Raw genomic sequence first — 15,191 nt, forward strand, 5'->3', positions numbered from 1 at the left:
CAACCAGACTAAAGCATCACTGGACAACAAGACTAAAGTATCACTGGACTACCAGACTAAAGCATTAGTGGACTACCAGACTAAAGCATCACTGCACTACCAGACTAAAGCATCACTGGACTACCAGACTAAAGCATTAGTGGACTACCAGACTGAAGCATCACTGGACTACCAGACTAAAGCATCACTGGACTACCAGACTAAAGCATTAGTGGACTACCAGACTGAAGCATCACTGGACTACCAGACTAAAGCATCACTAGACTACCAGACTAAAGCATCACTAGACTACCAGACTAAAGCATCAGTAGACTACCAGACTAAAGCATTAGTAGACTACCAGACTATAAATAGTAGACATTATCATCACACAGCACTCTCTCATGTATCTGGATGCACTGGGGTAGAGACACAGACTCCTTTGCATCACACTCCACCATTTGACACGCATTCATATTTGACCTGGTGCTTCTAATGCAGGCTGCATTACACAGTTCCAGTTGATGACTGGGAGAAAGGTTCTGTAAGCACTTAAATTAGTGTTTACTTACCCCTTAAGTACCATATTGTATTCAGACAATGGAATATGTGACTAACTTTCTAAGCTCACATGTTTAATTCACCACCTTGATTTTGTTTATTGCTTCTAAAGAGCATGACGGGCTCAGTCAAAACAAATCCGGTTTTACTTTTAGCTTCTACAGCTACAAGAGCCTGGAGAATGCGGTGGCTCCCAACGTGGCCCTCACGCCACTGCCCCTGGGGAAGGTGGGTCCCATGTCCCCACCCGTGCCCGGCACATCCCACCCGAGCGGAGAGGAGCCCCCGGCGGAGGACACCAACCCCAGCTCCAGGCCCTGCAAAAGAAAAGCCCCGGATGACCTCCCACCCCCGGGACCGGAGGTCCCCAACCCTCCGTCCTCTGCCGCCTGCAAGCCGCCGCCACTGCCGCCTCCGGACACCAAGGACTTCGAGGTGGACATCGAAGCGGAAAGCCGCGATGAATGTGAGCAAATCTTTTTCTTCCATCAACCGCAATTATGCACCACAGGAGAACGATTCAGCCGTTCTGTAAACCAAACTTCTTTCTCTCTCTCTCTCACAACAGTCACTTCGTCCTTGTCCTCGCTGTCGTCGCCGTCTTTCAACTCGTCCAGCAGCTCGGCCAAAGACCTGAGCTCACCGAGCACCCAGGGGCCCCTCGTGTTAGCGGACGGCGCCGCGCCAGCAGCTGTGCCGGCCGCGGCCCCGTTGACACCTCCGGAGCTGGCGCTGGAGTCGGAGCTGGAGAGCCTGAGGCAGACGCTGGAAAACGGACTGGACTCCAAAGAGTCCAAGGAGAAGTTTCTGCACGAGATTGTTAAGATGAGGGTGAAGCAAGAGGAGAAGTTGGGATCTGCCTTGCAGGCCAAACGCAGCCTCCAGCAGGTGAGAGTCCTCTCCACGTGTTTCCATGTCAAAGAGTGTTTTCATCAGAAGCAGCTTCGTGTATTTATTCATATATTTAGCGATAAACGCTGGATTGATTGGTCCAGTTCAGCACAAAGATTGAAAACGGGGATATAAACTCCACAAACTTGACCTGGACTTGTAATTGACCTATAATATTGTATAATAAAAGACATTCTCAGTTACTTATTAACTATTTAGGTTTGAAAGGAACACGTTTCGTTTTATCAGGCGCCATTTCTTGACTTGAACTGATATGAGACGTGACTCAAGTTCATCCATCAATCCAGCAAAGATCACTTTTTAGCTGAAACAATGGCATTCCCCTTCCCTGTGCACACTGACAACACATGCTAGTGGAACAGTCATCCGCACAAACCACAAAGTCAGGGAAAGGCCAGACGTTTTTTTTAGTTTTGGTCTTGCGACGAGAGAAAGCCGAAGAAAGGGAACTGGTTCGCAAACCTACGACGCACCGCGAAGAGAAAAGCGAATCCAGCTGCGTGCGTTCCACTTTCGTTTTTTCCGTCAGGGCTCGGAGGAGCTGCGGCCGCGGCTCCACAATCCCGACCAACCTACACACTAAATCAACAGCGGCCTCACTTTTAAACAACCCACTGGTATATTTCCTCCCGTGTTTAGCTGAACGATACTAAGCCTGGTGGGATTGAAGGAGTCATTATGTAAAGCCTCTGCGGGGTAAAGGGTGTGTTGGGGATTGTTTCTTTTCACTCTTTTTTGTTGGAACCAACAAAGCTTGATGACAGGCATGTTTGTCCCAGCTGCTAGGTTCCCATGAGAAGGCTATGGGTGTGTTACCACAAGACACATTCACGCTCTTTTAGTTTCAAAAGAAGGGAACTCTACTTCTGTCGTCCCACACATTATAATAGTCCAATGTCAACACTGACATGGACACCGCAGCCTACTGTAACAACTCTCTGCTTTTAAGTATCAACAGATTAGCCGGTAAAGCGGCCGTGTGCAACGCGTCCATTGACGTTCGCAAACGGCCTAAGCATCATTAGCCGCTTAATCTCCCCCATAGACTCTTTCAAACTTCGGAAACAAAAGCGGGGCTTGATTAATCGACCGTGGAGAGAGACTCACCGTCTGACTTAACTGTTCTTAAAAAAAAGGAGCTGGAGTTCCTGCGGGTGGCCAAGAAGGAGAAGCTGCGGGAGGCGACCGAGGCCAAGCGCAACCTGCGGAAGGAGATCGAGCGCCTGCGAGCGGAGAGCGAGAAGAAGATGAAGGAGGCCAACGAGGCGCGGATCCGTCTGAAGCGGGAGCTGGAGCAGGCCCGGCAGCTGAGGGTGTGCGACAAAGGCTGCGAGGCCGCGCGCCTCCGCTCGAAGTACTCCGCGCAGGTCAGTCCCGTCGCACGTCTTCACGAAGACGTCCACTCACTCCGCCCCACGTTTGCTGTGTCAATACATAAAAAAGCTTCCCGACCTCACTTACTTCCTCTGAAACGCACACAGCTGCTTTTTGATAACGATTGAAACAAAAAAAGCGTCTAACGCGCAAGCAGCAGTGCCGTTTGGGGGGTCTGAAAACATTTCCATTATTTTGATAGAGCAGCAGTTTGCACAATGTTCTCCTGTGCCCTAAATGATGTCAGTGTTTATTTTGCTCTCGGAGCGTGTTTCAAGTTCAAGTTGCATGTGGAGACACATTCTATCGGCAGGCATGAACACACAAACCTAGAGCCGCCTCACTTGTGATCATGTCTCTCGTGTCAGTAGCAGGTCTGGACAGGGGCTCTTCAAATCCTAAGTCACTTCTATACTTTTGAGGAACATGGGACGTGGGTCCGATGAGGTTCACGCTGTAAAAGTCAAGCTCTGAAGTAAACGCGTGTGTTTTCACTGGGTCAAATGCTGTCAAGTTCAGCAGAAAAAGAAAACACATTTCCTCTTCCCCGGTCCAAAAAAAAAACAAAAAAAAAAACCCAATAAAAATAAATGGGCGTCGCCCCGAGAGGACAGACTCATGATATGTCGCTCTGCAAGAAGAAACAGGAAGAGACGACTTCCCTCAGGCTCTATGGGAAACGCAGATTAGAGCGAGCGGGAGCTGTGTCTGCGTCTACGTCGGACGGATGTCGAGCCCCATTGAAGGAGGCTTTTGCTGGAAAGGACAGATATTTAGAGATAGAAGCTGAACGGAAGAGGCGTAGTGGTGTCACACACCGATCAGCCACAACATTAAAACCACCAGCGACAGGAGAAGTAAATAACATTGAAGCATCTCGTGTTAGTTCAGCGTTCCGCTTTTAGACCTGACATTCATTCATGTGGATGTTACTTAGACGTGTAGCACCTAGACCAGACCAGACACCCTCCACCCCACAGCAGTGATACCGCTTGATAACAGCAGGATGCAGCCTGACACAGACACACACACAACACGAGCAACATCCTGTTACCAGACAGAGGCTCACGTCCATTCTCTGAGGCACGACATTAGGAGGGCGTTCATACTCTACATGAACGTGATGCTCTTCTTGCAGCTGATCTCAGCTGATCCCTGCTCCTTGTCTTCCAGATCGAGGACCTCCAGATGAAGCTGCAGCACGCGGAGGCCGACCGCGAGCAGCTCCGGGCCGACCTGCTCCTGGAGCGGGACGCCCGGGAGCACCTGGAGAGGGTGGTGAAGGAGCTGCAGCAGCAGCTCTGGCCCAAATCCAGCCGGAGCAAAGAGGGGACGGCCAAGGACTCGCCTGCTGACAACTAGCCCAGCAGCCTCCGCCGTTCTCCCCCCTCTCACGCCCCTCTTACCCCACACACACACACACCCCCCCACACACCCACCGCCCTTTGACGTCTCTTCTCTCTCCCCCCGATTCACGACGTAAGACACCTACGAGTCCTGGGCCGGCCGCACCGCGCCCCTATCACACAGTGACCCTTTGACGCTGAGAGGAGGAGCCGAGTCCTCGCCCACACCCGGAGGAAGCCCGGCGAAACGGTGGGAAAGCCGTTCCTCAATCAAGCACTGACTTGCACCTTCTGAACTCACACACGGAGCTGAGAACTGGATCACAGCTGTGATGTATGGCACAACGTCTGGCGGAGTCTTTTGGTTCTTTTTTTTCTCTTTGATCGCGCTGGTACCTGCTACATGATCAGTTTGCTCATGTCAGAGGTTTCCAGCTGCTCAGAGGAGTTCCAGCGGTGTGGCCAGGAGGACGGGGTTCACACAGAAACCCCCACCCCACCCTCCTCCTCCGGTTCCCAGGAAGGCCTCTACCACCATATGGTTTTTGAAGACTTGATAAGCTACTCAAGAGACTACATAGAGATATGTAAAAGCAGCAGAAGAAGAAGAAGAAGAAGAAGTAGAAGAAGAGAAAGTTTCTTATTGCAGTTTGAAACGATGACCAAAAACCTGCAGGTGGACTTCTCACGCTGCAGCCGTGACTTTGTTGGTTTTTCAGGAAGCCGTTGCAGTTTGGTGGGGTGGTGGTGTGGGGTGAGTTCAGGGGGAGGGGGGGGGTTTCTCTTTTCCTCACGTCCTTGTTTTATAAAAACCTTTATTTTCATTCAAGTTGAATCATTTTCTCTCCTTTGATCAAACCCTGGATTGGGGGGATTTGGAAAAATGAAAGCATGGTGAGTTAAGGACACCTTTTTTTTTTTTTTTTAGTGAGCACTTCTTGAATGATGAATAACAGCATCCAACAGTCTTCAAAACACACACACAAAGTACACACACTCACACACACACACACACACTGGTTGACCTGTGCTTTTTTTAAGAATTTGGGTAAAAACCCTGAAGTCTTTATCTTCTAAAGATAAAATGCTCCAGATGTGAGTGTGGCCTTGTTTTCTTGTCTTGTAACGCCATTTTTTTTTTTTTTTTTTTTTTTATAAACATAAGTCCTCTACAGCTTCACCCATGGAGTTTTCAGTGGGCCAGTAAGGCTGTGGGCTGTAGTGGACTCTCTTATTATAATAACCACAAAAAAAAAAAAAAATGTTCATTTGAATTAAATTAAGGTATGTAAATATAAATGTTTCTTTTTTTTTTTACTTTACAATAATGAATCGCACTTTGTCATAACAAAAATACTGTTATACCGCATTGTACTCTCACTATTGTCTCCAAACTTTCTTTGGAGACGTCATGTTATGTGTCCACCGTATAGGTTCAGTTAAGACTTATATACATCTCCGATAAATACTGCTGTTCTGTTTGTTTCTAAGGCAAAGTATTGTAAATAAAGTTAAAAAAAATAAATAAAATAAATAACAGTGTAGCTGTTGCTTGCTGATGCAGTCTGGGATTTTTTTTTTTTTTTTTTTTTTTTTTTTTTTTTCGGAAAGTGCTTTGTAATACTACTCACACTCGAGCTCCGGGTTCTAACTAAATCCAAAATGTTACAGGAGCGGGAACAAAAAAAAAAAAAAAAACAAACATGCAGTCAGAATGTACATTGTGTTAATGCTATTTTTTCCCCTTTTGGTTGTTGATGTTTTAAAAGTGGAGAAATTTTATTGCCTGTCTTGTTATGTTCAGTCTTTTTTTCCCCCCAATAGAAAACAAAATACTTTTTGCATGAAAGTTGAAAACACACACACACACATATATATATATATAGTCAGTTACTGGACATTCTGTAAATGTAAGGATTTGATTGTGTTATGCAATATAAAGCAATTTGTCTGATCCAGAAGAGGGAATTAACTGAAAAGCCACAAGCCGTGAATTGTTCTTAATAAAATAAATAAAAAATTAAAAAAAATAAGAATCACACTTGCAAAAAATTTTAAATACAACTAAAAAACAGACGACAAAACAAGAAGCTGAATAAAAAAACGAATAAAATTAAATTAAATCAATGCAATGCTGGAGAACCTCAAGTGCCTGGATGTGGGCGGTGAAAGGTTTCCAGAGTGACGGTCGGTGAGAGCTGCGGAGGTCGGGGTTAATTTTCCTATTTGCATTTTTTTTTTTTTTTTTTTGTCAAAATAAAAGCCCCTGCCTTGCTCAGCAGCTCGTTTTTATCAGCGGTCTTAGAACCAACCAGTTTACAGTTTTTTTTAGCGTGTTTCAGTGCAGGGTACAGTTGAACAAACAGATGCTTAAAGTTTTTTTTTTAATTTTCACTCATCGACGATGTGCATGTTCAGACGACTTTTCTAGCAGCCACTTGCTTCAGCGAATTGTTACTTTGGGTTGTGTTATAAGGACGTAACTGTGTCTATTCCCAGCGCGCTCACTCGTCTGAGGGCATTATATGCTAACAAAAAAAAAAGCCCCCTCCTCTCCCATCCCCTCCCTCCATCCCCTCCAACATTACTAATGAGGACAACACTGTGTCTGGGACTTTGTCAGACCTGAAAATTGGTACATTTTGTAGTTTTTACACTCAAAGAAAAAGAAAAAAAAAACACTTGATAACCTAATTTATATTTTGGTTTTATACAAACGGAGGGAAACAGTTTGGATTCTCTCCTCTCCCTCGTGAAAAGAAGCAAAAAAAAAAAAAAAAACGAAGTTAATGTCCCGTTTTTTAATAAATTGGTGTTTTTTTGGTTGTGTTTTTTTTTTTTTTTTTTTTTTTGCTAAGCGTTGGAAAAGTAAAGCAGCAATAACAGTCCGCATCATTATTAACGAGTACTAGCCAGTGATTTGAATAAGACTTTACAAATGTAAATATTTTTTTCATTTGTGTAATATATGTACATGTTTCCTTTTTTCAGACAGAAATCTTTTCTTACAAATAGCCGTCTTGTTTTTTTTGTTTTGTTTTTTTTTAAAGTTGTGTTTTAACTGAATGCAGTGCGTAAGAGAATATTCCCTATATGAACATGTTAATCCATTTCCATTTTTACTCATTTTTTTATTTTCTTATTATTTTTTACTGTAGAGTCTTTATATACCGAATGGCATTTTTTTCACCGGTTCATATACATATATATATATATTTTTTTTTTTTTTTAAAACCGTGTGTTCAGTATATTATAGCCAACCTGCAGTATAGGTCACACACACACACACAGACACACACAGACATGCAGTATAAGCCACCTTGCAGATTGTTTCATCCTCATGTATCTTTTTAGCCCTGTGCTGCTGCTAATACTATATACAGTTCTAGAAATATTTTTACGTAGGAGGTTAGCTCTCCTGTTTATTAATGCCACATATACAGCGTGGAGAAAAGAAAAGGAAAAAAAAAAAAAGCTTGGCTTATTCATCTGTCTCCCTTGTTTCCTTAATCTTTTCACGTCTCCTTCCTTCCTTCCTTCCTTCCTTCCTTCCTTCCTTCCTTCCTTCCTTCCTTCCTTCCTTCAGCAACACCGTTCCCATCTCTAACGACACAGACTATATTGTAAAGTAAAGGAATTTAAGAGATTATGTTTGAAAATAGTTATGATTATATACTACAGTGACTGAATGTACAGTGTATAGATGCATTACCAGAAATAAAGTTGTTTGTCCAGATCGAATGACTCGGTTTCTCTTCTTTTTTCTTTTTTTTTTTTGGCTTCTTTGGTCAAAAAAGTATATATTTATATAACCCCTCATCATCCTGGAGACGGTAAATATAGATCAGTACAATCTGTTGCTTCAACCTTGTGAAATCCTGGATGGAGGAGAGGCTCCGGGTGCGTGGCTCCCGTTGAAATTTGATCCGCTCGTCACAGGCTTCCTTACGGGCATCCACCGGGGCCTGTTTTCTTATTTTTCCTCCCCTCTCCGCTCCGATTGTTCTCGCACAAACCACTAAGAGGGAAGTAAGGAAATCCTTTTTGGCATTGTCGCAAGCTCGCGTTCACAGCCAAATCTGTTCCTACGGAGCCGAGTCGGTGAATTGCGAGCGGACCTCGCGTTTGAGGCTCGTGCCAAGAGCTTTGCATGCAACGCGGCGAACCTGGCCGAGGTCACCTGACTGCTGCATGTGCGTAAGTCACGGCTAAAACTCTTCCTCTGCTGAAGTTTGATGGAAAAAAAGCAAAAGTTTGACCCGAAGAGCGAACGTGCACCAATCAGGCATAACATTATGACCACCTTCCTAATATTGTGCAGGTCTTCCTTGTGTCTCATCGGAGAACGGACATGGACCTTCTAAAGGGTGTCCTGTGGCTTCTGTCATTTTTATGGGGTGGGGGTGCCTGGTCTGGTCTAGGTGGGTGCTGCATGTACAAGTAACATCCACATGAATGAATGCCAGGTCCAAAAGTTTCCCAGCAGAACATTAAATTGTCAGAAGATGATTTAAATGTCATTTACGTCTCCTCTCAGTGGTCATAATGTTGTGGCTGATCAGTGTAAACACTATATGTGTTCTATATTAAATTATCTATATTAGTGCTGTTTATAAATAGATATTATTATCTTATCTCTTTACTAAAATATGTTAATGTGTATTTAAAGAAATTTTAATTTATGGTGGGAAATTAAAAAAAATGCATAAAAAATGTCTAATCAACCAAAGATTCTGTGACCCCTCCCTGCAGTACCTCCGCGGACCCCCTAGGGGCCACGGACCCCCTCTTGAAGACCAATGGCGTAAAACACACGCTCGCAAGGAAAAACTACGAAACGACCCTGAGACGAGATGTTTAGTTTCAATCCACCAGACCTAATTTCCTAATTAAAGCCAAAACACACAGAAAAAAATCCACGCAGCCTGTTTCATGTCCTACAGAGCTCAGCTCTGTGAGTGCGAACACCAAAACAACCCACTCTTCTTGTTTCGCCCTTTAATCTGGTTCGTGTATACAGACATGGTTTTGGGGCAGCGGCTGCGAGAAGAACCTCCATAATTACTGTGAAAACCTTAAAAAAGAAAGAAAGAAAGAAAAAAAAAGATGAGCTACAAACACACGACAACAAAGGGCTGCGCTGGATCTCCAGTAAACGCCCACTCAGCAGCAGCAGCAGCAGCAGCAGCAGCAGCAGCAGCCGAGCGTCTGACGCAAACGTTCATTAGTGTGAGCACAAACAACATGTAGCACGGCGCAGGTAGGATCCTCGCTATGCGCCGGAGAGGGGATTAGTTTATTGTGCACGGGCAGTCAAAAAAAAAAAAATGTACTTCAAAAGACATCAGGAAACCTTGAGCAATTTAAAATTCATGGCAAAATTAACACAAAAAGACACTATTTGAGCATATTGTGACGATTAAATGTTCTGCTGGGAAGCTTCTGGACATTCTGGACATTCGTTCATGTGGATGTTAGTTTGACATGTAGCATCAACCTAGACCAGACCAGACCAGGCACCCCCCACCCCATAATAATGACACTCACAAAGAACGCTTTAGGAACAACTCAAACAAAACACGACCAACAGAACAAGGTGTTGACCAAGCCTCCAAATTCACTAGATCCCCCTTTCCTCAACCCACATGATCCAAAGGCCCCCCACTAACAACCCTCAGAAGGCCCATGTCCATTCCCTAATGAGCCACTACTGGGTCCATGACCAATGATCGGATTCATTTCCCGCTCCTTTCCTCACTTTTTGTGTGTGTTTTTTCTTTAAGTGTCAGTCCACCACCTCTCCTGTCTACTCTGGCCACTGGTTGTGCACAGGTCAGGGAGGAACTGCGCCCTCTAGTGGTTGCTTGCGTGTTTGAGAGAAGGTGGAAGGTTGATTACTGGCTGAAATGCTGGTTTGTCACTTTTCAACCTGAACCCAGTCGATCCGTCGCGTTTTCTGTTTTTCTGAAACCTGGGTTATGGGTCGACCTGTTCATCGCAATTCAAGCTTTAAAGCATTTCTACATTTTCAAGGAGGTCAACTGATTCTGTGCAGGAAAAACCTCTAATGTAGGCTTGTGCCAAGGTCTATTGTGCACGCTCATATTCAGCAGGTATTGTTTCCCCGTCTTAGATTAACACGCAAATTAAATTCTATTTAATTTCATTTATATAATGTCAGTAAATATTCAAAATGTCTGGACACGCCTTATTGAACCACAAAACCTCCAGAGCAAGCACTAAGGCAACAGTGGCAAAAAAAAAATGAACAGGAAGGAAACCTCGAGCAGAAGCCAGTCCATATGGAGGAGGAGGGGGGGGGGGTCACATCTGCATAAGGCCAGCTGGGCTGCAGTGCTAGCAACTTTGCAATGTGCACAGATGTAGTGCATATACACCGATCAGGCATAACATTATGACCACCTTCTCTCCCTCCAAAACAGTTGTGGCTCATCAGAGAATGGACCTTCTGAGGGTGGTGTCTGGTGGATCATCCCACAGATACTTGATCAGTTTGGGATCTAGTGAATCTGGAGGCCTTGTGCTGCTCTTCGTGTTTTTTTAGTTGTCTAGGTGGGTGCTACATGTCTAAGCAACATCCGCACAAATGAATTCCAGGCCCAAAAGTTTCCCTGCAGAACATTAAATTGTCACAAGATGGTTCAAATGTTATTTATTTCTTCTTACAGTGGTCATAATGTTGTGGTTGATGTTTGGTTTCAATCTACCAGACTTAATTTAATTTAGATCTTTGCTGGAGCATAGTCAGCTTTTGCCACCAAAAAATAAATAAATAAATAAAATTGTGGGTGGGGAAGTTCGTCCAGCTTCCAGACTCTGTCCAGATGTTTAAGTCTCATCCATTCGATGAGGTTTGTGCATTTAAATGTTGATTAAAGCACCTCCCAAGGAGCATCTGCATCAATGAAGCCTCTTTTATTTATTCTACCTATTGGGATTCAAAGCGCTTTCACAATCACAGTGACACATCTACACCAGTATTAAACACTGGGAGCCACTGAGGGGGGTTCAGTGTCTTGCTCAGCAGCACTTCTACATGTGGCTTGTTGTGGGTATCGAACCATTCACCCTTCAGTTTGTGGATTTTTAGTTTTTCAGAACCTTTCCTCACTTAAATAACTGAATAAGAATTAAGTGCATTTGGCCTAAACTCTATTTATTTATATAAGTTTTCTGCAGCTATCCACTATTCCACAATGATAAATACAGTGTGTTGTTGACATATTGGACAATGATGTGTGTAAATTCAGACTAGTTTAGCATTTTATTTGTGTAATATAATGAGAATGTGAATGTAAAGTAGGTATTGATTCATGTTTTTCGACATTATTCCACCTACTGTAGGAAAACAACTCACCCCTCCTCCTCCATCTGAACGGACACTTCCCTGCTGCTTAATGCATCCACCTCTCACTAACATTTCACACACACACACACACACGCACACAAACACACACAGTTTCCTTGCCAGGATGCCCTCAATCAGTCGGTGGGGGTCACCGGCCCCGGAGGCAGGTTCAATATTCATGGGTCGCTGAAGTGTTTCGGCGTCTCAACTTGGCAGAAATGATCAGCATCTCGAACTCGCCAGCTGTCAATCCAGCCGCTCTGCGCATCGCGCCGAACCTCGCAGGTTGTCACCGTGAAGCGCCCCCCCAGGAAGTCACTGAGAGGTGGCCAGTAAGCCGGGGTTTCCCCCCCCAGACAAAGATAGACCTGAAGCAGAGCTGCAGCGGAGACGGACGTAACTATCTGCTCCAGCCTGAACAAGCTCGTAGAAGGTTTGTTTCTGCCAGATGAAAGGAAACATCAGAAAATATATCAGAGACAAAAACTTTATTTTAGTCATGTCCAGGTCGATACTGAAATATCGATACTTCTGATACCAAGTCTGTATGCTCTAAAAACGATTCTCACCACAGTGGAAAGTACTCTGTGGCAACACAACAAACCTCGTGAAACACCTCAGGTTAAACCACAACACACAATATGAGGCATGTGTGATGAGGAGGACAGAAGAGGAAAGAACAGAGTCACAATTAAGATGCAAGTTTTCATTTTGCAGTAGTTCTTAGTAGTTAAACAACAATTTATTTTAATGGTCTCATTATTTTGTGTTGTTTTTTCTGTTGTTGTATTAGCTCGGCTACATAGTAAACAAGGCCAATACCTCCATATACTTCAGAGTTTAAAATAAATAAATACATTTATCTGATTTCTTGTATCCTTTATTTATTTATTTATTTGAAATATACTATTTTTTTTTAAGTTTACCAGACACAGTATTGGTATCGCCGATACCAGCCTGAATTCTAATTAGTATCGGAGTATTTCTGTTTCTGTTTCTCTTTCTTCACCTCCTTTTTGTTTTGTTTTTTTTGTAGGTCTTCAATGCACAATTGAATCTGGTAGTTCCTGCTAATTGGTTGGTTCAGCCTAAGATCATCCAATTACTGCCTAAATTAAAGAGGGACCCAGCTGATGGCTACTGGTCATTAGTGATGTTCCATACCAGCGATTTCCTTTCCGATCCATGCTTTGTGTAAATACACCCTAATGTGTCTGGAAAACCTTAAAAAAGTGCATTTTAAATAATAGCTTCATACAGAATACAAGACATCACAGCAATTTATTTATGTGTGCTCAAACAGGCGGATCTCTTCTTGACGTCATTGTGCGCTGAATCGTACTTTAACGTCGCCGCCATCTTGGATGTGGCAAAGTGGAGCGGTCGGAGAAGATTCCTCATTCATTTTCACGTGGAAGTGTACAAACCGGTTTACAATACAAACCACACCTCACGGCATTACTTTTCACAGGTAAGAATGAAAAGGGAGATTTTTAATGGGTGGAACTGTTGGTAGTTGTAGTTGATTTTGTTTAAATGTGACAATTTGTGATTTTATGGGTTGTTGTTTGGACGGTTGCGCAAATCTAGCTAACGGCTGTTGACGTCGGCTGTCACTTGTTGCTAATTTGTATGAATATTGTCCACGCTCCTTGAGCCAGATAGTTACAGGCCATCTTCCACCATCTGATGGTGCGGTGTGTCACACAGGAAATGTGGGAGGATGACACCATGTCCCTGTCTGCTTTTGAAATTGTTCTCTTTTTAAGCAGCAGTACAAACTAAAATATAATCTAATGTTCATCAATGCCACCCACGGAGATACGTATACATATGGGTCATTCCTACTATTCGGTGCCATTTGGTGCCAATGGGCTAATACTTATTTCCAAAAGCTTGGCTTAAGTGGTTAACTGTTCTCTACCATCGAATACAATGATATGTATGCAGGACTAGTTGAAATTAAAATAATTTATTTTTAATAGTAATTAAAAAATAAATAGTTAAATAAAATGTAAATAATTTCATTACTGTGTGTTTCCTAAATATATATGTGTGAATGGGTGAATAAGAAGCATTAAAGCACTTTGTAGAAAGGCGCTTTATGAAGTTCAGTCCATTGTCTTTTATTAGTTTACGGGCAGATTTGCCACACCCAATATGGCGGACGCGTTGACATATCGCGGCAACAAACCAACCTGCTCAATGCAGCGTCTAGGAATATGTCTATGGTATATACCCACAGTCAATGCGTTAACATGCAGAGCTCAATGGAGCTATGCTCAAAATTCAACTTCCTGACTACAGTCCTTGTCCCAGTTCACATGTAGCGCAAGAAAATTGAATAACTGTTCTCCTCCTCCACACTAGGTGGCGATACGTGTCTTTTCAGCGGGATAATACCATGTTAATACGGCCCGATTTCCGGTTGACCTATTACGTGATAACATAAACAAGAGTCATTCATGCGGCAGACCCAATCTCAAACAACAACCAGACGGATAATAGAACATTTTTTAATTTTGTATGTAATGTTCGCGCTATTTATGGTACAGGTAAGATCCGCGCTATCCCTCAGACGGTTCTTCTAGCGGCTCCGTTTCTCTTCTTCTGCAACCGGCTTTCTTGGACGTTTTTGTTCCGGGGTCACACACTAACGCAGTGTTTGTGGAGCATGCGCACACGCACACGTTTCCGATTGGAAACTCCGATTCCAATTGCATTATGTGGGTGTTTCAGTCCGATAATGAGAACTCCAATTTTAATCGGAGTAACCTGTTTACATGCACTTAAATTCTCCTGTTATTGTCCGATTAAGGCAATAATTCGTTTTTTTTTCACATGCATGTAAACGCACTGAATGCACTTAAGTCGCATCCTCTCCCCCAGAGGGGCGTGGACAGACACAGCTCATTAGCATTTAAAGGTACAGACACAGAAGCAGCCTGTTCTCAGTAGAGCTCACTGGAGCCACTTTTGGTTAAAATTCAGGACCAAGGCTGAATTTGGGGTAATACACTTTGAAAACAGTGACGTTGGACCTCTGACAGGTCAAAGTCCTTGTTTTCTTTCGATGTGCTCAGCCAGATGCTAATTACGTCATGTATCCCTGAGGTGAGGGATGGGGGGGAAGTCCAGAAAATTCCATCCTGAACTTCCTCCATGACTTTCTGCAAAACATTAAAATCGGAAGTTGATATTTTCACCCCTACATATATATATATATGTTAATGCAAGTCTGCATTGCAGTGTAGTTCCTAGGCAGCTCAGATTTGCCATATGACCCGGATTAAACCTACAGTACAGGAGCTGCATTCGCTTCCCAGCTTTTAAATTTGATGAGGAGAATAAATATTACAGTGAAACCGCTGAACAACCGATGAGTCCAGAGGGTGTGAACAACAGTGATGCAGTGGTTAACTGGAACAAGTCCTGAGCCCATTCTTCCATCGGGTAGATTTTGAATAAACATATGATTTGAATGTTCCCCATGTTTCTTATGTAAAGTTCTTGTACCTGTTATTCCCTGCTGTTCTTCCAACCCTTCATAACTACCCTGCTGTTTTCCTGTTATTCCTCATGTGTTTCCTACGAATCTCCCAGGATTCCTCTTTTTTTTTTTTTTTTTTAATTTTTGTCTGGATTTTTTT

The 15,191-nt window shown here is 43.5% G+C and overlaps 1 protein-coding gene across 1 annotated transcript in view; it reads left to right on the plus strand.

Annotated features, from left to right (window-relative positions):
- skia (v-ski avian sarcoma viral oncogene homolog a) overlaps positions 1-7,908 on the plus strand; it is a 61,643-nt gene extending 53,735 nt beyond the window's left edge. Inside the window, exons 4-7 of the mRNA XM_047582284.1 lie at positions 696-1,006; positions 1,109-1,428; positions 2,589-2,819; positions 4,000-7,908. Coding sequence (XP_047438240.1) covers positions 696-1,006; positions 1,109-1,428; positions 2,589-2,819; positions 4,000-4,188 — 1,051 coding nt within the window. The 3' untranslated portion in view covers positions 4,189-7,908. The remainder of the gene's footprint in view (positions 1-695; positions 1,007-1,108; positions 1,429-2,588; positions 2,820-3,999) is intronic.
- The last annotated feature ends 7,283 nt before the right edge of the window (positions 7,909-15,191 follow it).

The sequence above is a fragment of the Mugil cephalus genome, chromosome 1 (genome assembly GCF_022458985.1).
Source record: "Mugil cephalus isolate CIBA_MC_2020 chromosome 1, CIBA_Mcephalus_1.1, whole genome shotgun sequence".
Lineage (NCBI taxonomy): Eukaryota > Metazoa > Chordata > Actinopteri > Mugiliformes > Mugilidae > Mugil > Mugil cephalus.